The sequence below is a fragment of the Vanessa cardui genome, chromosome 2, assembly GCF_905220365.1.
Source record: "Vanessa cardui chromosome 2, ilVanCard2.1, whole genome shotgun sequence".
NCBI lineage: Eukaryota > Metazoa > Arthropoda > Insecta > Lepidoptera > Nymphalidae > Vanessa > Vanessa cardui.
This window is the reverse complement of record NC_061124.1, coordinates 1,321,916-1,348,257: the sequence shown is the minus strand read 5'-3', so window position 1 is coordinate 1,348,257 and position 26,342 is coordinate 1,321,916. Positions and strand designations below refer to the sequence as shown.

At 34.0% G+C, this 26,342-nt stretch overlaps 4 protein-coding genes across 7 annotated transcripts; 3 read left to right on the top strand and 1 right to left on the bottom strand.

Annotated features, from left to right (window-relative positions):
* The first annotated feature begins 1,212 nt into the window (after positions 1-1,212).
* Positions 1,213-3,693, top strand: LOC124540439. The gene is made up of 3 exons (XM_047117997.1): positions 1,213-1,467; positions 1,961-2,124; positions 2,557-3,693. Exons 2-3 carry the CDS (start codon positions 1,975-1,977, stop codon positions 3,544-3,546), a joined length of 1,140 nt encoding a protein of 379 aa, XP_046973953.1. The 5' UTR covers positions 1,213-1,467; positions 1,961-1,974; the 3' UTR covers positions 3,547-3,693.
* A 2,080-nt stretch (positions 3,694-5,773) lies between these two features.
* Positions 5,774-10,392, top strand: LOC124536860 (casein kinase II subunit beta). 3 transcript variants are annotated; one of them, XM_047113503.1, is made up of 8 exons: positions 5,774-5,898; positions 6,139-6,214; positions 6,285-6,387; positions 6,603-6,702; positions 6,866-6,957; positions 8,279-8,468; positions 8,739-8,836; positions 10,174-10,392. In XM_047113503.1, the coding sequence occupies exons 2-8, from the start codon at positions 6,143-6,145 to the stop codon at positions 10,203-10,205; spliced, it is 687 nt and encodes a 228-aa protein (XP_046969459.1). In that variant the 5' UTR covers positions 5,774-5,898; positions 6,139-6,142; the 3' UTR covers positions 10,206-10,392. The 3 variants fall into 3 exon arrangements, with proteins under 3 accessions (XP_046969459.1, XP_046969477.1, XP_046969468.1); XM_047113512.1 differs by lacking the exon at positions 5,774-5,898 and adding an exon at positions 5,927-5,955; XM_047113521.1 differs by lacking the exon at positions 10,174-10,392 and having other exon boundaries at positions 8,739-9,669.
* On the bottom strand, positions 10,091-11,840 carry LOC124536851 (TD and POZ domain-containing protein 2-like). Its single transcript, XM_047113493.1, has 2 exons — positions 11,541-11,840; positions 10,091-11,455 (listed from the first exon to the last, which is right to left on the bottom strand). The coding sequence occupies exons 1-2, from the start codon at positions 11,559-11,561 to the stop codon at positions 10,472-10,474; spliced, it is 1,005 nt and encodes a 334-aa protein (XP_046969449.1). The 5' UTR covers positions 11,562-11,840; the 3' UTR covers positions 10,091-10,471.
* Positions 11,841-13,579: 1,739 nt separating this feature from the next.
* Positions 13,580-23,967, top strand: LOC124537118 (nonsense-mediated mRNA decay factor SMG7-like). Of its 2 annotated transcripts, none has more exons than XM_047113855.1 (18): positions 13,580-13,786; positions 14,483-14,582; positions 15,000-15,125; positions 15,438-15,556; positions 15,875-16,103; positions 16,230-16,360; positions 16,617-16,766; positions 16,974-17,067; positions 17,375-17,561; positions 17,948-18,073; positions 18,246-18,390; positions 18,718-18,840; positions 19,354-19,490; positions 19,896-19,990; positions 20,071-20,187; positions 20,304-21,626; positions 22,335-22,418; positions 23,203-23,967. In XM_047113855.1, the coding sequence occupies exons 1-18, from the start codon at positions 13,755-13,757 to the stop codon at positions 23,284-23,286; spliced, it is 3,402 nt and encodes a 1,133-aa protein (XP_046969811.1). In that variant the 5' UTR covers positions 13,580-13,754; the 3' UTR covers positions 23,287-23,967. The 2 variants fall into 2 exon arrangements, with proteins under 2 accessions (XP_046969811.1, XP_046969819.1); XM_047113863.1 differs by having other exon boundaries at positions 13,602-13,786; positions 22,338-22,418.
* The last annotated feature ends 2,375 nt before the right edge of the window (positions 23,968-26,342 follow it).

Below are 26,342 nucleotides of genomic sequence, written 5' to 3'. Positions count from 1 at the left end.
ACGGAAAACCCTAGTTGGAGTTATACATATTATAATTTGATATTATAACGATGTCGTAAAGAATGTGTTGGAATTAGACTCGCTAAGGAGGCTGGAAACTTGGTACACTTGAGAGAGGTTTAGAATTGGCCTGTGATTTTACCAGTTTTTTGAGCTCATTAAAGCATTAACAATGAACATGCATAGTACAGTATGCACTTTACTTTGCTATGAATCTTAAAGAGAATCCAAGTAGGAAACACCTTTCCATGGTATTATTAAAAAACTTTTTTTTAAACATTGCATTTTTTGTTTGATAGATAAATTGCAAACCAATTAAAAGAGTGAAGCCTATAGCTTCAACCTTTAGATTATGCCAATGTTAAAAGAGTAAGGTAGGTACTAACAGGCTATCGGGGTAGAGTTACAAGAGAACTAAAGGCTCTATGATTCCATACATTACCGAGATGCAGGGAACCACCCTACTTGTAAGTAAGTTGGTGAATCAAACGATAGGGCATTAAATACCTGAGCCTTATTCTGGACGGGATGGTACCTGCACGCTCTATTACACTGAGTACCCATCTGCACAATGTAGAGATATCACACGATATCCTACGAGGGTTCAACAGTTTTTACGCCTTTGGACATTTTGGTGGAACCACAGCAGATGAAGAGAAAATCAATTAGCAAAACTGTGTCCTTTGTTAGAACGAAGAAAGTGCGATCCTTCAGAGTACGCTCGAGACGTGGAAGTGGCGGAAAAACTTTAAGGACGTAGCGCAATCGTCTCCGCGAAGACCAAGTTAAAGTGTATTTATATTTTAGTAGGAAATTGGCAAAATATAATTGCTTTAAAGACCCAACTGCGGGATTTTATAATTAAAATACATGAATGATTTTAAATTCGTAAGAATTCTAGCAGTTGTACTTTCAGCAACGTGCAAATTTCAGCATAGTTTCACTGTAGTGTGAGCTGAGTAGCAGCACTGTACATTAAATTATCGTTGTTTTAAATTATTCCTACTGGACATATATAAAAATCGATTTACAGTTGCCAGGATTCAATATAAAATTTAAGTTTTTTTTACAGAATAAATTAAAAGGGTTAACGTTTTAAGGGAATTTTGAGTAATTATAGTTCACATATTTTTATAAAAAAGTATATATCAAAAATTAATTTCAATGTAACACATTATTAGAAATATTTTAAGTGACATTAGAGAATCAATTAATATGGTAAGGCTGAATCGATTGATAAATGAAGTGTTTGATTAATGATTATATTGTCTTTGGTCACTGCACACTGACTGCCGACCGGAGTTTTGTGGTTGTGTTTGAGTTTTCATCAAGCAAACAGTGTAATATTTATGTAAAGAAATAGCAAAAACAAACAGCAGCTGATATAGAAAACATCTTAAACATTAAATAAAGAAACACGAAGTACAATTTACATTAAGAATTACGAATTACGAAATTTTTAATACAGTAGGTAGTTTATATGTATTGTTATTGTTTTTTTTTTGTAACATTTCATTTTTTTTTACTACAGTTCCTTTTGCCTTTTATTGTTTTATTATTCAGTATTCATTAAGTCAAAAAGTTCTTCGCTTTTATGTTCATATATTATTCCATGACCTTATTGTTTTTGTATTGATAAAAAATATAAATTTCTGTCAATACAAAAATAAATAAAAGTAAAGCAGCAAAAAACATTACTAAAAACATTCTTTTAAAATTTCTTTAACCAGGTTCTTAACTATTATTTTCATTTATGTTCATTTTGACTCATACTCATGATGATGCAATAAATAATAATGACTCATTGACAAGTATCTTACAAAACATAATTTATTTTAAAATAGTTAATAATACTATTAACTATGTTTATAACTTATAATAAAAAAAAGATCTGAAATTAGTATGTATTGAATTGTCAAAAACATTATTAATAGTTCATAAAGCAAATTTTGTAATACAGGTAACAGAATAAAAATGCTTGAGGAAGACCTGTTTGCTTATATGAATGACAGTGATGAAGAGGAACCAAGACATAATTATAATTCTGAAGATGAATTCATTGATAATGCGAATGAAGATCACTTTGTAGATAAGGATGATTTGGATAACAACATTAATGTTGAGGTATTCTAATTATATAGTGAAAAACATCCTGCGAATATCTCACAGTCTAGCTTAGGTTCTGGAAATTTACTAAGTCTGTAGCCCAAACAACTTTGCTGTATACATATGGCAGATTTAAAACACATTTTATTCAAGTAACTAATTTTACAGACAAATTAAGCAGATGAAGTGGTGGTCAGCAGAGCTTGTCTGTATTTAAGCCCACAATTATTAGTTAAGATGAAGGCCATCTAAAAATTAAGAAACTAAAAAAAGAAAATTCATAGCTCCACATAAAATTCAAAGTAACATATAGTTATATTGCTTAAAGGATTAAGTAACTTAAATGTTCATATATATATAAATAGCCTATAGATATATATATATATATAACAAGTACTTTATTTATTATTATTATTAAATAACTAAAATTATAATCAATCTCCTTTTCAGTTTCATCGAAATGCAGTAACAGCGCTTAACCAATGCCCAACACTGAAAGCAAGAAAACTGTGTTTGTTTAATTTAGACTATAAGTTACAACACAGTGATCATTACGACATAGGTGGAACATACACTAAACAAAACCCTAATTTATGGTTTTACTGCACAACAACAGTATGTCCTGGTGGAAATTATCTTTTGAATATATTTGTGTGTCACCGTAATACAGGTTCGTTCAAAATCAGCATAAGTGACATTGACACACATATCCAAATGAAAGATGTGACAGTATATTCAAAATATTTACTATTGCCAAATAAATTGATATCAAAAACATTTAGATCATCGCAAGCTGATAAGAATCATTATATAAAATCATTTTGCTTTACAAAAGAAGTTGTTGATAATCTTCACAAAACTCTTAGTATTCCGATTGAAATTGAACTTAAACCAAAATGTCCAGTTGATAAAGATTTCTTAAGAAATATTAAATTGAAACATTGCTTATCTGGTATGTTTAATAGGCAAGTAAATACAGATTTCATTCTAGAATCTAGGAGTGGAAAAAAATTCAATGTACACAAAATACTTCTAGCAACACATAGCATTGTTTTAAAAGAAATTATCAAAAAATCAGAATCAAACTGTGCTGTTGTTGATATGAGTGATGAAGAAATTGAAGCTTTGCTTGAATACCTGTATTCAGTTTCAGAAAAATCTTTTGTAGATGAAAATTGTTTTAAACTTCTAGATGTAGCCTATAGATTTAAACTAGAAAACCTCATTCCATTAAAGCAAAGTGAGATAATTCAAAAATTAACTGTTAAAAATGCAATAGAGGTGGCTGTACTTACAGAGAAATATAAACTAGAAAGTATACAAAAAATTGTATTCGAATTTATTAAAAAAAACCCAGAAGTACTTGAAACTGAAGGGTGGAAAAATTTAAATGATGTGGCGCTTACAAAAAAGTTGTTTAACATATGTAAACAAAGTTAATAGATTAAGTTATAGAAATCTCTAAATAATAAGTTGATGTTATTATAAAATTGTTTTTATATTTTATTTATTGTTATTAAGAAACAAATTATGTAAACTATTGCAATATCTATAAATGTTATGATTTAAAATTTTTAATACAATTTCTATACATCTTTTATTTTATCATGTTGAAATTGTCTCTGGCCATATAGCTAATATTTACGACATAACTATAGGTATATTCATCCGTTCGTAAGTACGAAGACATAAAATTATAGGCGCGCATTAACAAATATAATCTGATTTGATTTTATTGTAGCTTCTTTATTCTTACACCAGTAATCTACCTTGCCTTCGCTAGGGTGCAATTTATAAATAGTGAAAATGATATCATTTTCATATAATTATACTCAAACACAGAAGAATTGTATAGGTTTCTCCTACTTAGATTAATTTTTATTTGTTTTACCCATATACAAAAAACGTGACTATTTTATCTCTTCATAAATTAAATTATATATATTTCTCATTTCATGCACCCTAAGGTATCATATACGAACGATGTATATTAAGTACGAAAGTTAGTTATTCATTTTTTTTACTCAATAATTTAGCGTCTTCGTGAGTGAATAGATCGAAATTTTAATTTTATTGTCTTCAGAATCCGGTAGGACAAAAACTGACTGGGAAAGGTTCAAACGCATGGCCAACAGCTTTTAGGGCTTCCAAAGGCACTGTTTTAAGCACAGCCGACTCTCGGCTGCTACTGAAATTTTCGAGACTGAATATCGACCAGTAGTTTGAAATCAAGACAATATAGGCTACCCTTATTATAAGCCAGTTACAAATCTAACTATGCCTACGTCCTAAATCTGCTGATGTTAATGATATTTTTATTCGCAGCAGTCGCCAGAACATCTTCGGAGAGTTACTTTTTTTATGGCTATGTTACGCCTGTAGGGTAGTTAGTCCAATGAAACTTCGTTAATTTGGAGCGTCATTTGCTTTTCTAGCTACATATTTGCTTACTTCTACCATCTATTTTATTTAAATTTTTAAGTACCAGTTCTTCTAAAAGATAATATGCAGATTTTGGCCAATGTTCCTATAAACTTATTTTATAATAATTAAAATATACAAACAACAATTACAGGTCAACAAATGCGCTTCCTGAAGTTCCCCGAGATCGAGTATGTTTTAATATCATAAAAAATATTTTTATAATAACTACAATAGGGTATTCTACAGTGTTTAAAATAGTTATTCAAAATGTATATCCTCATAAAAAGTCACAAAAAATATATTTTGGCAAAAAAAAACACCTTTCTTGCCCAAAAATGAAAAAATTTAAACCTTTTTATTCCCGAAAAAAACGCTGTTAGTCATTTTCGTGACGTCACACTTGTATAAATAACAGTCCATAGTCATAAATACGACCGGCATTCTGCTTTTACAAATCTGATTTGTATTTTAAAAAATAAATACGTACAAATAAAACTAATTTAGATTTTTTAAATTTTAATGTTAAAGTAAATCCTTGAAGTTAAATTTGATAGATATAGTTTAGCTGTTAATAACATTTGCCGCTCTTACGACACAACATGGCGGCAAAAAATCGGAATTTTTAAGTATATTTCTTTATAATCTTTAAGTTTTATCAATTTTCATAATTTATTTTTCACCACCGAAAGTACCCTATTATTTTGCGATATTCTCAATTTTATATTTATAATCTTGAAAATGACAATTACAAATTTCTTGCAACATCCTTCTTTTTTCATTAAATTCGGTAAACTAGGTTTTTTTATAATAGGTACAACAATTTTGTATGATTTAATGTTTTTCCTTTTGGAATTACGGTAAATGGTTAAGTATCTATGGTTATAAAGCAAAGGAGTAAGCTATAACTAAGGAAAAATATTGTATGTACTAATGTGTAGCACTATCTTTATATTCTACTTTTTCATTTTTTGATATGCCTGAAAAGGATATTAAATTAAAGATAAATTGCACAATTTGTTATTTAATCCTATCCTCTTTTAATGCTCTTTTTTTACGATACCTTATTTGTTTTGTATGGTACTATTTTTTCGATAAATATCATTATACAATTTATATTATACTGGCGGATCTATTAAATTTTATGTGGTACCATGTGAGAATTTGATTACTTTTATAAATAAATTTGGTTATACGAATAAAATATTTAAAATAGCCACTGACAAATGACAATATTAAAGAACGCGTGTTTACTTTTGCGGACTTTGACCATAGACAAGACACACCTACACTCACAACAAATTAAAATTTCTCCCTCATCCCAAGGTACTGTATCGTCCCGTCAAGCGTGGCTAATCAAGGCACCAAAAGGTGAGGTTTATAATGATTAAATCGTCATTTATACTGTAGTTTGGATCGCTTAAATCGGTAGTATTGTGTATATTTTTTGTTCTTCGTCCAAATTATCATGTAAACGGCGTAGAATTGTATAGTTAAGGCAAAGAAATATAGGAATGCCATTAAATTTAACCAGACTGTGTTGACTATCAGGCGTTGTGTTTTTTATAGACAACTCTGTTCAGGAAATATCAATTTCTTTTTACTTTTTAGGAAAATGAGCAGCTCGGAGGAGGTATCATGGATTTCATGGTTCTGCGGCCTACGGGGAAATGAATTCTTTTGCGAAGTAAGTGCCACTCAATTTGTGTTACTTTTATTATGTGACTTGTTATATTGATTCGATTTATAATTTTTAGGTGGACGAAGACTATATAAACGATAAATTTAACTTGACTGGACTCAATGAGCAAGTGCCTCACTACAGACCGGCCTTAGACATGATCTTAGATCTGGAACCTGGTAAATATAATTAGTTTATAGGGTTATGTTTCATGTTTAATTTATAAATAAGCTTTTATATATTTAACGTGAAAATTTAATACATTTACTTGTTTCGTTGCCTTTTATAGTAAGATGTATATTTTACACTCAGCATGGACGAAAATAATTAGCTAGAGCAACAAATAGCTTATCACTTTGTTATAATTTATTTAGGTTTTGTTTTTAATTTATAGATGATGACCTTGATGAGAATCCAAACCAGTCAGATTTAGTGGAACAGGCTGCTGAAATACTCTATGGCTTAATACATGCTCGTTACATTTTAACAAACCGGTAAGATTATTAATTTCTTTTCCTTGTAACTTCAAAATGATTTTGTTTACTCCTTTTACCAATGAAATGAGAATCAAGAAGTTATAAATTAGTCACTGATATTACTCATACCTTAATATTATAGATAAGTAAAAACCTCTTACAAATAAATTGTTTGTTACAGAGGAATCGGTCAAATGCTAGAAAAATTTGAACAAGGTGACTTTGGGCACTGTCCACGTGTATATTGTGAATGTCAAACCATGCTACCCATTGGTAAGTTATAATTTTTAATTTATTGAAGTGTGTATTTATGAAAAAAAGCATGTAAATGCCTTGTACTAGGACCTTGTTCAATCAAGACAATCAATCTTCAAATTCAACCCTGAAATAAATGTAAAGAAATTAAATCATTAGCTATGTGCTTGACAGTACCTTTTTATAGAATTTTGGTATTATGATTGTGAAAAATAATTTTAGCCTTGGTGACGGACAATTTAACTGGTTGTAGGGTTTTGTGCATGCCTGTTTGGGTAGGTACCACTCACTCAGTTTATATTAAGCCAAGCAGCACTATTTAATATAATTCTGTTCAAGTTTATATGGGAGCCAGTGTAAATACAGACACAAAAGACATAACATTTTAACCTCCAAGGATGGTTATATAGGAATGATTAATATGACATAGAGCTCTATTGACTCTGACCCGTGGTGAACATTTATCATAAGGTGGCTCAAATTCCCATCCAGTTACCTATACCATAAAATATTTTTTTATAACAGTTTGCTTTTTGAGAGTTATAGTATTTATTTTTGTATATGATGTATATGCAACAGTTACGAAAGTAGTACATATAAGAGCCAGGTTAAAGCTTACAACTATTTGTAGTGCATGTACTCAGTATGTAATGAAATGTTATTCTGCACTGATCTGAAGTAAAAAAACATATATATAGAAACTATATTAATAAGCATAAGAGAACTAAGCAAATTTTGAATTAATAATAATTTTATTTATTGTATTATAACTATTTGAATATGTTATCTAAACAGATAAAGAAGAAATAAATTATAAAACTTCTTGTTCTAATAATTGTAGTCTAAAAGATATTATTTATTTAAACATAAATCAAATCTCAAATATATCATGTGCAGCATTGAAAAAAATCTTTAATCAATAATATATTGTACCTATAAACAATCTGTTATCATATTATCAAATTTGTATTTCAAACTATTTGTTTCGAATTTTTGGTTGTCTTATTGGTGTTCAAGCATGTTCATTATTTAATGAGGTAGTGTTTAAACACTTATTAATGATATATTTAATTAATAGATATACATTTTTGTGTATAAATAACCTATTTGTTATCAATAATTTCACAACTTAATATGATTACATAAATCATTTATTGATAATTTAATTCCCTGAGTTATAGGTTTTCATTTAAGAGTACCATATACCAAAGAAAAATTATGCACAAATGACTATTTAGAAAGGTCAGGTCATAAAATTTTAGACAAGAGAATATGTTAATGGTAAATATCTATTACTAAAATAGGTGACTTTTCATTGACCGGTTTTATTTGTTCTAAGGTCTATCAGATGTCCCTGGTGAAGCAATGGTAAAGCTTTATTGTCCACGCTGTATGGACGTATACACGCCGAAGTCATCACGACACCATCACACCGATGGTGCTTTCTTTGGCACAGGATTCCCACATATGCTGTTTATGGTCCACCCTGAGCACCGAGCGAAGCGCCCAGCATCACAATTTGTGCCTCGGTATGTACTCTTATTACAAATTTTAAATGGCTTTTTGTTTTAACTTTCTGTTATTTAACAAATCAATAAATTTGAAATGAGAATAAGTGTGCCTTTATTTCTAATAGCTATTCATGCAATGTATTTTGTATGTTTACATTGATGTTATGATACTTTTGGTATTACAGTCATGCTTAATTAAACAAAATAATGTTTCATATTTATGTCTTAACAATTTAAATTATATTCGATAAATATTGAATGATATATAAGTAAATATTTTGTTGACAGGCTCTACGGATTTAAGATTCATCCGCTTGCGTACCAGATTCAGCAACAGGCGGCAGCAAACTTTAAACCACCTCTCCGGAACCTCGCGTACAACAACGGTAAACGTTAGGGCCGCGCCACACAGCGCCCCTGCGCTTCCTTTTGATACAGATTTCTCCTTTGCTGTGCAAGCAAAGCCGACGACTCGTGACCACTGGGCAAATACGTTACTAAACTATTGCCAGCCGCAGCTTCATATAAACAATATTCGTACACCTTTACCTGGCTGTATATGTTTAACAATACCTTAACATTTTGCTTTATGTTAGTGAAGCTGAATGTTTGTTTTAATTAACCATGTGCCTGTTACTCTGACACTTCGTTCACACGTGTGATTAAATGGCTGGGGGAATCTGTATCAAAACCATTTATACAAAAGGACAATGAAATGTGGGAAAACAATGTTTTATACAAAATAGTGACGGTTATCAGAATGTTATTGTTTCGAAAGTTTTCGTGTAACATCTCGTTAAAGACTCGGATTCGCAAACTGCATTATGATCTGTCCTTACAGACTCCATTGTCCATCGCTAACATGTAGATATCACTATGAGATAGCAGCATAGTTTATATGTGGCTATATACATACAATGTAGTTCACTGTTCATTAGCTCTACCATCACTTAGATTAGCGTGAAAGTATGTGTTTGTAATCAATTATTTCCATGATGTATCTGTTAAAGTTTAATCAATGGCAACATCCACAAAGCCGATAATAATAACATCTTATATTTATAAAGTTTCAACTATAATAGGTTTATGTAAGTTTTTATTTTTATATCCATTTAAGTTTCAGAACATAGGTCGTTTTAAAAATAGCGCGTTTCATTCGTGAGGACTTCTTTGGTTATTGTATGGATTACCAGTAATTATAAATAAATATTATGACAACTTTTGGCCTTTTTCTTGCTTATCCTGCATGTGAACCACTTGTCTATCTTCTTGCTAAAGCTATATGATGAATTTTTTGCAGTTTGTATTGCCTTGTATAAATTATTAACAATACATAATAACTTATAATGTGTGTAGCTAGACACGTCATCCTAACCTCAATTATAGTAGATGGCTACTTATTTTTTTGTTTTTAAAACATGTAAAAGTAATATATGTTCATATAGACTAAATGTTGATCAATTGTTTGTAAAATGCTAATTGAAGCATCTATTTTTAACATATATATACCTTTTTTTACTAAAACATATTAATAACAACTTGTCATTCATTTTTTACATTTAATTCATTGAAATATAAACTGAACTGTAGCAAAACTTTTGAGTATATTAATGTGCAGCGGGTACAAATGAAAACAGAGAATTACGAAAATTTTGAATTTATTAAACACTGACCAAGTATAATGAGATTTAATGATTTTCATGTGTATATTTGTTTGCTACAGAAACGAAGACTACGAGTAACATTCCAAAATGATTGTAAGCCCACCGATGTGCCGCAACTCTCATGCTGATGGATGGCAAGGATAGTGGTGCTGAATACTTAAAGCATAACAAATATTTATAAATAATACTAAATAGTTTAATTAAAAACATGTTTTAAATTCAATAAAGTTTATTTTAAGTTATATCTATACATTTTCTATATTTTTTACATGCATTGCATTATAAAATTATATCATATAAATTTTTTTTTATCAATACAAATAAATAACAGACTTAAGATTTATATGTAGTATATACTTATAAACAAGGTACAAGAAACTGACAAAGTTCTTTGATTAATTCAACATTGTTGAGTTCTTGGAACATTTCACTGTGGATGGCAATTTTATTGCGTTTTATAAATTTTAATGCTGTCAATTTCAAGCCCTCGGAATTATGAAAATCAGCAACAGCTAAAGTTTCAATACAATTATCTATCGTGAGCTGACTAGCAAGAACATGTTCAGAGAGTTCTTTTAAGCCCGCAAGATCATATCTTTCACTTAATGTTAAAAGGTTAAAAAAATTGGCATTGTCAATATCTTCTATACTACCTGTGTAAATAAATTCCAAAATATACTGGAGGTCCTCTTTACTCACATCAACCATTTTCAAATAACTGTTTTGACTCTCAGCCGTGTTCTCTTTAAGCATTGCTCTAAACACCTCACTGTTGGTGCTAAGTAGAATTTTGTGAACATTGAATTTAGCACCTTCTGCACATTCTATGACAAAATCTGAGCCTAGTGGATCACTTAACAAAGGTTTAAAATCATAAACTGTAGATACTCTATCAGAAATGCTCTGGGGAGATAGCTTATGTCCAAATGATACTGCTATGTAAAATTTCATATTCATCAACATTTCAACATCTATTACAGAGAAATCATAAGTGGTTACATAGTTTTGTGACATTTCTTTACGATTATCGAATTTATATGTTTTGAGATTGGAGGTCAGAAATGCCTGGTTATGTTTCTTTTTAAATGATAAATCATTGCTGCTGCTGACAGACACGTCGAATGAGCCTTCAGTGCGATTATTAATGAAGAGATGTAATAAATGTATATCGGCAATCATTTCAGTTCTATATATGAACCAGTAGTCTGCAACATCTTCTGCATAGGTGCCACCGATGTCATATAAATTAGGTCGGTGAAGCTTTTGATAAATATTATCGATACAAAGCCACTTTGCATTCGCCGTCTGGCAGACTCTATGTCCGAATATTACATCAGTATCCTGGAATTAAAAACGTATACAAGTAATGAGTCATACAAACAATCATTTATTAATCATGAAATTTCAATTTATTTAAAATACGTACGGGTATGTCCGAATCCTTCATATTAATGACGATGTTTTCCTCGAATTCAAATTTAAATACACTAATATTAATATATGGGATTCCTTTTACTTAAACAGAAAACTGATATCTTCAAATATTTATGATTCTACTTTGATTCACAAGAATATATATTTTTTTAAATATTATGATAATAGCTGATTGCCAATATTCTTTTTAACCAAAACTAGTCAACTACTTAGACAAGGTTTTCACACATTGTTTTAATTTTTATTTATTTTGACTCTTGATAGCTTAATTCTACAATACCAATACAATACAATCTAGCAGGGTTGCTGATGCCTATTCACGTAATTCCCCAAAAATCTTAGCGAAATTCCTCAAATTGGGGAAAAGAAATGTCCCAATTCCCCACAAATTCCCCTCACAGAAATAAAGTAAAAAAAAAATCATGTTTTTGTATGTTTGTTCTTCATTTCCTAGCAATAAAATCCAATTTTAGAGGTAAATTTCGCAGACTGATCATGGGTACTGACGATCTTTTTTTCGTTGAATCAGACTATAGTCTTTATTAATGTCTGTATATTGAGTACTATGCTAACTAATAATCGACTACCATTCAATTTTTGTACTTACTAATAAAAGACGGATAAACAATCAATTACTGATCGTTTTGGTATAAAACGCATAAGTATAAATTCCCCTCATTTTCCCCACATGTGACAATCTCCACACTAATCCCCAATCGACTTACGATTCTCCGCAATTTGGGGAATTCCCCACACATTGGCAGCCCTGCAATCTAGGTACATCAAGTACATCAATAATAATCAGTGTTGCCGTTGGATAACATGTGAATTGAGGAGTCGCTAGAAACTGTTAAAACTTTTCTAGTTATTGATAAATAAATAACTTTATTTCAAAATATATAAATTAGGCATGATTTTTTTTTCTAGCGAGGTATAATAATATAAAAGTTTGTAATTACTGTAGAAATCAACCAAAATTTGGTAATTCATGAATATTTTAATCTATCTATTTAAAACACACTTTCATTATCATAATAATTGATTTTTAAACTATGTAAAATAATGAGTTTGTCGCTAAAAGTATAATTTTAATCGCTAACAGTTCATAAGCTCCAATAGCTTTAGTCACTAGAAGAGCAATACCGAACATTTTAATGGTAATTATATAAGAAAAAAATTAAGTTTAATACAAGTACAAATTAGTACTTTTGCTGTGTAATTTTTTATACAATTGGTGCAAACCGATAGTAAATATGATATAATATATAACTTTAGCTTATTTTTTTTTTAATATTACCGTATAATTTCAAATAAATGTACGAACAGTATATAATTGTATTTAATTTGCTAAATTTAAATTCATTTTTGTAGTGTTATAAAATATATTTATATGTATATAATTTGGTTAAAAATAGCCTTGTAGGAAAATCTTATGTTTTTTGTTATTTATGTAAATAATAATTAGAGAGATGAATAGAAATGTTTTGCCTTATGTTATAATAGCCTAACTCTACAGCTATCAGGGTACCTCTAACTTTACTTTATACGAAAAAAAAATTCTCAATATATTTTAATATTAGATTAGACCTAAGAGAACCCAGCTTCATTCCTCTCTACCGCACACGATGCAAGATTTCAACATCATTTTGTATGAAATATTCAAGTCAACGGAATGCGACAGCTACAGCGCCAGCCCCTTTCCACAATTATGTAATTTAAATTAATATTTTAAATGTAATTTTATTAATTAATAATAAAAGTGTTATAGTTATTTTCCTTTTCTTGACACGTGTAGTCAGTCTAATGCACAGTTGTAACTCTCATAATTTTTTTTTACTTCTAAGCCTTTAGGCTAAAAGTTATAATTATTATCAATGAAGAAATAAAACAAAATTAACAATTTTGTCATAGTTATAATATAAAGACAAATGATTCGAAAAAAGTCGTAAAGTGAGACTGCAGGGCGTAGAGCTTTAGACCCAAGAAAATAATACAATAAAATATAATAACAATAAATTATGACGTCTGTCGTATTGGTGAAAAATGAAAATGATAATCGACGATTTTGACATTGACAACGTTATTTTATTTGTCCGAATGGGTATAATTTGTGTTTAGAACTTTTCTTTTCCCTTTATATTAATTAATTTCCCAGATTTTTTTACTGATGCTATGACAATTATTGAGGCTCTAAGCCTCTTTAAAAATGGTCCTAAACGCTGCCGTGCAAATGTTAAGGTTGGTTTTTGTTTTACAACAATACCTTTTACTATATAAGAAACTAAATATTTTTGGCAAAGAAATATATTTCGTAATATCTTAATCTGAAAATATGGAACCAATGTAAATTCCACGGTTTTAGATTAACGTTTTCCTCAGACGTCCATACCTTGTATATTGTAAATCCCTACGCATTTAAAAACATAACACTGCATTGTGTAACAGTTGTAATAGATATCTTAATATTAATAGAAAAACCACATATAAATGGTTGTTTATCTCATAATACTTAGGTAGGTAAATAAGCTCGTTATTTACTTATAAAATTAAAATCCCACAATCAACAATAAAGCTTTAAATGATCACATTAATTTAAAAGTACTTTAATACTGAGCAAATATGTGTCTCATACTCACTTTACAATATCATAGGTATGCTTACTGAACAATATATCTGCTCAAGCCAAATTTACCTAGTTACTAGTACATGTTTATACATAGATATGAATGTAAAGAAGTCAGTTGAGATCCACACACTACTGATTTTTCATGTACTTTATTTGTCTATAATTCATCCCAGGTCTGGTAAAGTAAAATACCTTGAGTAAGATTAGCAAGATAATACATTTTAATACAAAATGTAATCTAGAATGTGTATTTTCTATTTCTGTTAAACTTTAACTAATGCTTAAATCTTTATTTTCAATAATTACAGGGAGGCAGAAGAGTTGAAACAGAAAATTTTAAAATTTAACAGTGGTACCTCAATGCTGCAAGATAAGAGTCTTTGGGCAACACAACAACAGTTGCAAAAGGTTTATTTCAGATATTATATTACATTGCATAATTTATGGAGTTTTCTTAAATATTCAATTGGTAGTGCTGCATTGTATTTATGATATTACTAATATAAATAAAACATATCCTTAATTCTTAAGACTAGCACTTTTCAATAGTCTTTCCTTGCTAAATTATTGGGTTTCATTAGAGTCATACTCTTGTTTTTAAGATGTTTTAAGGTGTGAGATTAATTTAAGAATAGGAAAGCTTAAAAATACAAATACACACCATATAAATATAATGTCCTTAACATTATGGTGTCAGAGTCATAAGTAAGCAGATATATTAGCAGGTATATAATTGCGGTGTTTTTTTGTGTTAACTTATTATTTTAAACTTTCGCTGGCTTTAAAACCCATATAAGTTGTTATCATGATTTTGTGTTCTTACAGGTTTATCAGAAGGTTCTTGAGTTGGACTTAGATTATGCTCTTGAGAAGAAAGTAGAACAAGACCTTTGGAATGTTGGGTTTAAGCAGCAAATTGAGGCTTTGCAGGCTATATCAAAAGACAGAAAGGTATTTAATAACAATATAGATTAATTTATTTTTTTCCTCTAAAGAAGGAATACCCATACATAATAAGGGCAGCAGTAAAACCTACTTATGGGCTATGACATATATTATAAGTGTTAAACTTGAAGCAATCTTGTAATATTTTTTAAAAATAACTTGGTTAAAGTATGTTTTAAAATTTTTTGTTCAAACATTTTATCAATTGACTTTTTGAATTAAAGCCTATAAATAAATGGCCATGTATTATATTTATTAGATCCCATAATAATGTTCGTTATCCCAAAATTTTGTTTATTAATATTTATTTTTAAACAGAATGCACTCAGAAGTGAAGCTCAGTCAATGCTATCATGGGTGCTGCAGGCTGCTGCAGGGTTCTACCTATGCCTGTTACATCAGATCTGCACAACATTCAAGTTGGATCTTCCCTTTAGGTGAGAACTTTGTGATGTAAAAATAATTATTTTGGCCATCCAGCCATAATCCATTAAATACAATATTCATAGAAACAAAAAGAACTAAAATATTTAATTATACAGTTAAAAATACAAAATATAGGAATAAATGGGATGTATGGTATTTATTTCTTATGTAAACTAGTAAAACATTGTCGACATGTTATTGTTAGTAAGCAAGTGTAAAACTGTTTTATTGAATAAGGCAAATCCTTGAAGTTTGGCTTTTGATTTTCCTTACGGGTTATTCGCAAATATAGATGAATGAAATTGATATGCCAATGGTGATGCTTACAGACGTAGGGCGTCCCTGTTGGGTGCGGTGGAGGGGTGGGAGGCGAGCGCGGGGGGCGCGGCGGTGGGCGTAGGGAGCGCTGCGGGCGCGGCGGCGGCGCGGTACGCGTGCCAGCACTGCCTTGTGCACCTGGGAGACCTGGCGCGGTACCGGCAGCAGCTGCGCGTCGCGCACACCTTCTACAGGCACGCGCTCGCTGTGTCCGTCCACTCAGGGCAGCCTTACAATCAGGTACGACCTTGGTACACATAGCTGTAGTAAGGAGCAGTATGACTGCTCCTAATGTAAGACGTTTGCAATAAATAGCAAGCAGTGCCCGCTTTATGAAGTCTATACCCGTGTGGTGTTGCACCGCAGCTGGCGCTGGTGTCGTGGCGGCGCGGGCGGCGGCTGGCGGCGGTGTACTGGCACGTGCGCTCGCTGCTCGTGCGCGCGCCCTTCCCCCCCGCGCCCGCCAACCTGGCGCGCACGCTGGCGGCCGCCGCCAGGTACCTAGCTTAGTTTATATTCCATAAATATTTGTAGCTAGGTCAATGTTTATGTATATATATACATTTTTTTTCAATAGTTACACAAAATCGAGACTGATTTTCGAAAAGTTACTTCATATATTATTTAATTCTACTTTCCAAGTATAACAATTGGGGTTAGATTAAGGAATTAAAATAATAACATAGTAAGAATTCATGTTTCCATATATATATTTAAGACACCTTACCACACCATCCGACCTTTGACCCGCAGCCGCGAGTCGCGCGAGGCGCCGCCGCTGCCCGTGCTGCCGGGGCTGGTGGGCAGCGCGCCCAGCGCGCCCGACGTGCCCGAGCGCCTCGACTCGCACTCCTACGTCAACGAGCTCGTGCGCGCCGTGCACTACCTGCACAGCGTCGAGCAGTGAGTGTTGCGTACACACGTTGGTCAATGGTCAAATAACTCATTTATTAGGGAAGGCTATGGACTGTAACACGCCCCTAAATACACTCCCAGCACGACAATAATTTATTTCTAATAATTGATTGTGTTTTATTGTGATACATCACTGCGATCGACGAATCACATTCGACAATGATCCTTATGTACTTTGAAATGAATAATTTCCAGGCTAGAGGCGGCGGCGGAGTTGGTGGCCGTGCTGAGCACTTCGCTGTCGCCGCTCATAGCCGCCGACAGCTTCGACTCGATGACGCTCATAAAGGTAAAACACAAACGATTAATGTTACCTAACGTGAATGTGAGTAATGTTGAACATTTGTACTTCAATGTTGAGTACCATGCCCGGTCCAAAGTCCAAACGTAGAGCAAAACGAAACTGGCTTTTAGCTGCCTTCAAAAGCCTACTTGAATAAGGATTTCTTTTGACTTATATATATATATATATATTTGAATTAGAAATCCTTATTCAAGTAGGCTTTTGAAGGCAGCTAAAAGCCAGTTTCGTATATATCAATATAATAATTAAATATGCTCTGCAAATCATTATAGCAAGCACTATGCGCTCACAGATGGCGTGCGTGCTGATATGGTTGGTGCAATCCACCACCGAGGACTTTGCGGTGGAGCTCAGCGCTCTTAGCGAGGGAGAGGCCACGGCGGCGAAACTGGCCGCTGCGCTCGCTGAGGCCGTGGTGCTGGCGCTGCTGCTGCCGGCCTGCGCCAGCGACGAACCCTCCCAGCGGCCACTACCAGCGCGTGCGTATAACACGAATTCTTGTTTTTTTTTATGACAAATTATTCTTTCTTATAGTCTATATATATGACGATCTCCATGGTCAAGTGGTGTGTACACCGGTTTTCATCGGTACGCTACTCAGAGGTCCCGGGTTCGATTCCCGGCCGAGTCGATGTAGATTACCATTAGTTTTCTATGTTGTCTTGGGTCTGGGTGTTTGTGGTAGCGTCGTTACTTCTGATTTCCATACCACAAGTGCTTCAGCTACTTACATTGGGATCAGAGTAATGTATGTGATGTTGTCTCATATTTATTTAGTCAATTCTTATTTTCAATATGTTACATGAATGATTTTGAATTCGCGTATATGTTTTCTAAGAAACTGTAGTGTCGAATGCGTCCGCAGTGAAGGTGTGGCTGCAGTGGGCGAGCACGCGCAGGGAGGCGGCGCAGGGCTGGGGGCCGGCGCTGTGGGCCGCGCTCGCGCACCAAGCCACGTGCCTCGCGCACCACGCGCACACGCACGACACATGTGCGTACACCATACTGATACTGTATAATGACTACTTGGTAGAACTTCTTTCCAATTTCATCTATTGGAGTTTGTATTATTAAATGTATAGTTTTAGATATAATCAAACTCAAAAGTAATCGAATAGAATGGTCTAGTTAAGTTAAATTAAAATGTTAATATAATATTCTAGATGACTCGGTACCTCTCCCGGAGGACGAGGAGCTGAACGGCTTCCTACCGCTGGAGGAATCATTCAAGGGCCTCAAATTCAACAACCACTCGAATTGGGATGCTACTAAAGTACCAGACACAGATCCGCACGACGATGAAACGGGGTAAGCGGACCAACCGTCTCTCCTTCGATTCGGGGACTTTGCGCTCTGCTTTCGAAATTACAGTAGATCGATATCGATTTGTTAAAATCGATGGTGATGTAAAATTTCGATGCATTTGACTCGCCCTCATAAGACTGACGAAATAGTGCTCACCTAAATAAAGCTCATAAAAATATGTATGTCAATGTTGTCTTAAATTTTCGCGATTATTACACATTAAAATAAAACTAATTATAACGGATGAATCGCGTATATTAATTATTTATAAACATCCCGACGTTTCGAGCACTTTGCAGTGTTCGTGAACTAAAACTAAAGCCCGCGCAGGTCGTGGCCGTCGAGCCCGTTCGTGTGCGAGCCGGAGCGCGAGCGCGGCGCGCGCGCCCGCCGCCTGCTGCGACACGCACGCGCGCTCGCCGCGCTGCACCCGCACCGCCTCGCCTGCCGCACGTGAGTAGCGCGCGCCCGTACCCGCCACGCGCTTGTACGCCCTAGTCTCTAACTCTAGTATCTAATTCTAGTCTCGGTTTAGGTCGGTAAAATATCATTTTAATAAATATTAAATTATTTGACGACCTCTATGGTCGAGTGGTGTGTACACCGGTTTTCATGGGTAAGCCACTCTGAGGTCCCGGGTTCAATTCCCGGCCGAGTCGATGTAGATTACCATTAGTTTTCTATGTTGTCTTGGGTCTGGGTGTTTGTGGTACCGTCGTTACATCTGATTTCCATAACACAAGTGCTTCAGCTACTTACATTGGGATCAGAGTAATGTATGTGATGTTGTCTCATATTTATTATTATTATTATTATTTATTAAATATATTTTTTGATTCACGGGGGTCAAACATAATGCCGTAAAATATGTCCGAGCGAACTAGTATAATTTATACCCCGAGGCCTGGGCCCCGAGGAACCTGCCGGGCCATCGAGGTGCCCGGTGTGACGTGCGATCTCCCGCAGCGACGCGGACGGCTCGGAGCACCTGGAGGCGGTGGGCGCGCCGCCCGCGCTGCTGCAGCAGACCGTGTCGGCGCTGGCCGTGACGCCCGCGCCGCCCGTGCCCGTCATCATCTCCGAGGCGGACTTCAGGGAGAAAGGTGACTACGATACTGACGCCAGAGTGCCTCGCGCTCTTCTATAATTAAATGTATTTGGTTCTTAATACTTCCTATCGTTACTTAAAAAACTGCGAAATTAACATTCAGATAAAAAAAGAAGATTAAGAAAAGTTCATGAATTCATCACCTCCCAACATTACACGCGGTGTACGGTGCCAATAATTTGGAATTATTAAAGTTATTAATTTCGGGATATTTACCATGTTTTACCAGTCTCGTGAACAAGACATTCGTAGACAATGTCGAAATATCGAGCTCCACCGAACAAAAATAAAAAACATGGTAAATATCCCGAAATTAATAACTTTAATAATAAAAATAACCATGTTAATTTAAAATCCAATAATTTGGAAATCCACATTAACGGGTGTCGTCGTTCCACAGTTCGCGAGAAGCGCGTCGGCATCCTCAAGCCGCAGGGCTCGCTGGAGCGCGCGCGCGAGGAGCGGGCGCAGGCCGCCGCCGACGAGCCGCCGCCGGTACGCCGCCGCACGCCTGCCGCACCCCCGCCGCACCCCCGCCGCCTCCACTGTGAACTCACGCGTTGTTGTTGTCGCAGGAAGCCGAGTGCAGCGACGAGGCCGCCAAGAGTGAGGATAAGAAGGAGGTCCGAAAGTCGCGCGTCAACATCGCCATGGCGGCCATCATGAGGAAGCAGGAGGAAACTAACAAACAGGTGACGATAATTATAAAATGTGTCGTAAAATATACGTACATTGTGCTTCTTGATGTCTATCAAGTTAAGGAGTCATCAAAGATGTAGTCTTTAAAGACGAGTTTGCTTCGTTTCAGGTCAAATTCATTACGCCACCGCCGACCCCGGATTCGGTGGGCGAGAGCACCGACAAGGACCCGAGCAAGGACGATAAGCCGAAGATGATTCAGCCGAAACCGATCAAGTCCCTCGCCAACATACCGATCGGTAGGAAAACCGGCGGTATTCTATCCTTGAAAGATAAATCCGCCGGTTATCCACATTTACAAAACCCGGACCCGGAACCAAAGAAACTTGAGAAAGACGAGAAGAAAGACTCCAAAGTTAGTCAAGTTACCAGTCCGAATTCACAAAACTTTCAACCAAAGAGAGAACAGGCCCCCAGTTGGCCAAATATGTCTGCTCAGAGTTACAGCGACAGTCCTAGGATGACATTCCAGAAAAATGCATATGGTATACAAAATGCAGGTATTATTTATAACCCCAACTACCAAGCGCCGGTGGTTAACAACCAAGGTATAAGACTCCCGGTGGTCAATCCAAAAGAGATAGACGTGAGAACGGCCGCGCTACAGAAGCAGAGCTCCCGACAAGAGCTATTCCAAGATGGCCACAAGTTTGGCAACCAAGGATATCCTATAACAGGCGGGGACAAAAAGAACTTCTTGAACGATTTGCCACCAAGATTCGCTAACCAATACCGTTACTGGCAAAACGCGCAAGAGAATCAGTATAATGATAACAAATTTAGAGATGATAGTCCCAGAAATAACTCGCCGTTTAACGCTCAAACTTCGCGACAGAATTGGCCAACGCCGCCAAATGAGAACTTCCAACAGCCGATGTCGTGGTGGAAACCAGAAAATCAACCAAATTTCAATCCTCAGAACTTTTCCACACCGCCACTGAATTTCTATTCATCGTTACCGTCGAATATGTCTAATCCTTACACAAATATGCCTTATAATCAGATACAAGGCCAGAACTTGGCTCAAAATTTGCCAAACATGGGACAGAATTTAAACCAGAATGTGCAGAGTAAACCTGAAAATTTATCTCCCACTTATCCAATTCAATCAGCGATCGGCCAACCTCAAATACAAACACTCCAAAATCTGGTAACATCTCCAAATTTTAATTCACCTTTGAACACTTTCGCTCCGTACAATCCTTCGGTGAGTTACGACTCCTCAATGTATCCTCAGTTTAAAAAGCTTGGGTACCAACCCATGCAGATGAATATGATGGATAAACAGAACTTCCAAAGTCAAGGGAGTAAGGAGCTGGACGTTGGGCTTAACTTTGGGGCCAACGTTTTAGACATGCAACAGAGACATCTTAACTACAACGAGACTTACGGCAGCGAGGGCACGGCTTTGAAAAATTTGGATGATATCGAAGTAAGTCTATTTGGCTAATAAAAATGATTAACTGTTTTAATTAAAAAGTAATTTCACGTAAATCAAATTATAATTATCTTTTTGCCCAGTAGAATTTTCCTTTTTCAATGTTTCACATGAAGTGTAGTGTGTGGATAGTAGATGGTCCGTAATAAAACGAAGTAATAACACACCACAGTTTATTCATACAATAAGCACAAGCACAGTATGAAAGTTAAGAGACAGTCAGAATGATAGTAAGAACACTAATAGAAGGTGAATAATGAAAGAGGAAAGCGTGAGAAAGCGAAAACATAAATTAATAGCACTTATAACTCGTACGTAACTATAAACATGCAAGCATCCGGCAATAGTGTCGCGCGGGCAGCGATTAGTAGCGGACTGGCGACAGCGGCCGATAATGCGACGCACACGCGTCGGCCCGAACGCAGCGAGCTTCACGCCTGACGTTACACATATATAAAATTGCGGTCGCGTGCCCGCGTGTACATAATTTATTTATTTTTGTAATATATTTTATTTTATTTTATTGTTATATAAACTTCTATAATATAATCTAAACTAGTTTTATAATATATATGAAAATGTAATTTTATTTATATTAAATTATATATTTACAATAAATGTACCGCTACACACATATGCTCCTGTTATTTTTAAATGTGCTGCTTCATAGAATTGATTGTTACGGTGTGTCTCGTGTCCCAGCAGAGCGCAGGCGAGGCGAGTACGTACTCGCTGTTCAGCGGCGCGCCCGACGCCGGCGCGTGGGCGTCGCGCCGCCCGCAGCAGGTGCGTATGCGCGCGTACTCTGTCAGTCACGTTCCCGTAGTCATAACACATCTGTACTTCCGTTACAAAACACCTTTTGTATGTTGTATCGTCCTGATCTCATCCCAATCTCGTCCCGCGCTGATGTCGAAGGCGACAGAAACTTGTATCGCGATTTTCGCGTATCGATTACGTATTAAAATGTTAAAATTATTAAGCCGAGCTTTAGTATTTGATATTCCAACGGAAAGAGTGATGGATCGCTTAGAAAAAATCTAATTATAACAATTGCAAACAACAGCAATCAATTCAATTTAACAACTTCAAATGATAGCATATATTTATACATTGTTAGATGTATAGTACGACACAACTTAGATGTCGCATCGGCAAAATTCGTAAAACCGATCACATCCGAATTGAGTACGCTCTCCCAAATTATCAATATTTATTTTTCATGCGAATATGATCTATGCAAAAACGTAATAACTTGTAATATCATTTGACCTAATATATTCGTCAATTTGACGCGTTGATTTACATGCACTTGTTTTCTCTGACGCGTGAATCTATAGCGACGAATAGCGCCGAATGGCGCGATGGGGAGCTATTTCTATTGGTTGTGTAAATCGGCAGTAATCGGTTTTAATTTCATTCCATTGCATTTTCCGATGCTACATCTAATTTGTGTCCTACTATACTAATTAATTGTTTTTTTTTTGTTTTTAACTACCCATAGTTTGAAAATTATATCTACAATTGGACTATTTCAATATTGTATTTAATGATAATGCACATATTTCAGTCTCTCTGGTCTGGCCCGGGCCCGTCTCCCCTGGAGCGCCTGCTGGAGCAACAGAAGCAGCTGAAGCCCCCCGCGCCGCACTGACTGACGCATTCAGGGATCTGTGTTCAGTCATGTTGAGATATGAATGCGTTATATTTTAGATCTTTTTTTTTCTCCACAACATTCGGACTTTAATAAAAAAAGTAACATTTTTATCGATAGAATTGTGTTGTATAAATTATGTATATCAGAACATAAAATTAATCGTGATTTTGTAAAATATCACTTGATGAGTTTCAATAAAAGACAAAGTATTATAAGGTCTGCTACGAAAAATAACTTCAATTGAAAAAAAACGACGGTTGACAATGTTTTTTTAAAAATATATGTATTAAAGCCTGCCCGTGCACGCTGCCAAATCAACAAAGGAACATTATTGTTGTATTTAATGGAAGAGACTGCAAGCGAAAAGTTATTTTTATAAAAATATCTAGTGAATATTGATCAAATCTACATTTGCTCAACTGTTTGTATAACTAAGCAGGTCAGTCGTGAACCAAAATATATTCTAGTAGTATTTTTGTAAATAACAACTCCTCTAGTATAATATATTTTCTGTTACAATATATCAATGTTATCGTTTTAAGTATTTCAATGTAAATTCAGTCGATTGTTGTTTGATCATATATTTGCTAGTGTCTAAATAAATAGTATCTTTGTGCTAAGTGGAAATCAGTGTGTCCATTGTGGGTGGGATATTTTGTAATAAAGTTATTTTTGTTATGAAATTTGTATCATTATAACTAGATCCTATTCATTAGTAAAGCAGAAGGTTACAAGTTAATTCCACCACGCTACCCTAATGCGGCTTGGTATGTGTGCAGGTTTTCTCAAAATGTTTTCTTCATTTTACTTATAAACACACGATAATGTGTTTGTCCATGTTTGAACCTGCAACCTTTAGAATTATAACCACTGGATTTCTCGTATTCCAACCACTGATCCATTTTGTCTCCTTAATTAGTTTAAAGGGTAAATAAAACATGGTACAGAGTCAATAATTTATATTTATGGTCTTCATTATAATCTAGATGAACTTGAAATACATTTTCTAGTTACAAAAAGCGTATTTAACGTATAAAAAAAAACATTATTTACATTATACTAAGTATTATTTTAAAATTAAATCATAGGCATATAGTTAAAATTAACAATGAAAATTGGCTATTTTCAATTACACTATATAAAACAGGCTGTGAACATAAAATTAACAATAAAATCAAATCGGGCAAATTCATCAGAGCTTGACAGCTCCTACCTTCATATTGTTTATAAATGAATGTAGTCCTCCTAGACAGCAAACACATTTAGAACAGTTCACAAGTCCGTTTTATATAGATAAGTTTACATAAATATATATTACTAATTACCCACTTCATGTGAATAGTAACAACCTGAAATGGTCAATCGTATAAAAAAGGCAACAATCGAAAACCTAACCAAGGTACTTAATAAACGATAGCGAACCTTATGTGTGCAATTTAGCAAATGTAGGCAGTCATCAGATTATCCAACCCTCAGTCAGCTTTAACTTAATCTCAGGAGTTCAGTTACACAATAAATCACACTCGACGCTATGGATGAATCTGTTATACTGAACTTTTAACAATAATATCTCCCACGCATAATCAAATATTTGATTGAATTTTTTTTATTAATACAAATTTGTGTAATCTCAGACTATTCTATTAAATCTACTTAAACCATTAGTTCATCTTTCAATTGCGTACAGACTTAACAGTAAAAATTAAATATTTTCAAAAATGTTGAAAGATATGTAATAAATTGACATCAAAATAATAAAAAAATATTGGGTAATGGAGATCACAACCCTTATTTTAGTCATATATATAGGTGATAGCTTTGAGAAAATAGTTGTTATATAAAGTACCAGACATGTAATAAAAATCAAAAGAAAGTTAGGATATCATTCGAGACTAGACAAAGCACTGACTGTTTTACAATTTCAGCTAAACGACAAAGCGCTCTAGCTTTGGTAACCTGATTGAATGATAAATTGTACTATTTTTATTTTGTATATTTGGCACGATATAAATTCATTCTACGTCGATGCATTATTCTAAAATTAAAAAAAGAACACCGTTTATGACACGTAGAAATTTAAAAACGTTATTAATACATTGAAATTCAACAAAAAATTTGCACGACGTTATGAATTAAAATAAACGAACTTAGGAAGTAAATCTCATTAAAATAAATCCCCCATAATAATATCCTTAAAAAAATGTAGCATACAAAATATTTTAAATAAAAAAATTAAACTCAGCAAAAAGAAATTATAAAAAATCATTTACAGTTAATAACAAATCGCGATGATTAAACAATTTGTATTCCATAAAGTATGCAGTTGTAAAAACAATAAATTACACATGATATAGTTTTCTATTTTAGTGTTGACATACTAACTGGAAGTGACAGCTTAAAAGATATTCATAAATCAATCGCTTTTGAATTTTTAGAACATACATAAATATTCACTAGAAACGGTTTATGCTTTTTGTGCATTTTCAAAATTGTCTATTTCGCAGTATAGCTTGTGACTACACTTGTAGTATACTATTCCAATTGCAGATAAAACTTCGATTTTCATTAAAACCATTTGAATTGCTAATAGCTCTGCTATATTTCTTATAACTGTTCTCGATTAATCTTTATTTATAATACAAGACAATTCCAAATTTAATTTTACCACAGATTATTTAGGTCTCTAATGAGGAATTTAAGGTCAAACTTATTTTTTATTTACTTCTGAAATCAGGACTTATTCATGAGCCACAAACAGGCAAAGATTAATATTAATATTTGTAACAACACACACATTTAAATAAAAGATATATTCAATGTGTATCACCCAACTAGCCGTGCTTATATCAATATGTCTGCAGTGGGTATCTGACTATGCATTTTGTCTAATATTATATATCGAAATTAATACATAGATATATTTACAAATTTGTATATCGTTTTCACCTTTACACTAATCCACATCTGCCTATATCTTTACACATTATTCTATAGAGAAAATTCAAATATAGAATGCCATACTAATGGTCATATATGGTGTTGGGTGCGTTAGG

Coding starts and splice junctions, on each gene's coding strand:
- LOC124536851 (XM_047113493.1), bottom strand. CDS start 11,561: ATGAAGGATTCGGACATACCC. Junction 11,456..11,540: donor TGAAGGATTCGGACATACCC/GTACGTATTTTA, acceptor TTTTAATTCCAG/GATACTGATGTAATATTCGG.
- LOC124537118 (XM_047113855.1), top strand. CDS start 13,755: ATGGTCCTAAACGCTGCCGTGCAAATGTTAAG. Junction 17,068..17,374: donor ACTCGATGACGCTCATAAAG/GTAAAACACAAA, acceptor ATGCGCTCACAG/ATGGCGTGCGTGCTGATATG. Junction 19,491..19,895: donor GGCGGACTTCAGGGAGAAAG/GTGACTACGATA, acceptor GTCGTTCCACAG/TTCGCGAGAAGCGCGTCGGC.
- LOC124540439 (XM_047117997.1), top strand. CDS start 1,975: ATGCTTGAGGAAGACCTGTTTGCTTATATGAATGACAGTGATGAAGAG. Junction 2,125..2,556: donor ATAACAACATTAATGTTGAG/GTATTCTAATTA, acceptor TCTCCTTTTCAG/TTTCATCGAAATGCAGTAAC.
- LOC124536860 (XM_047113503.1), top strand. CDS start 6,143: ATGAGCAGCTCGGAGGAGGTATCATGGATTTCATGGTTCTGCGGCCTA. Junction 6,703..6,865: donor CGTTACATTTTAACAAACCG/GTAAGATTATTA, acceptor TGTTTGTTACAG/AGGAATCGGTCAAATGCTAG. Junction 8,837..10,173: donor GAACCTCGCGTACAACAACG/GTAAACGTTAGG, acceptor TGTTTGCTACAG/AAACGAAGACTACGAGTAAC.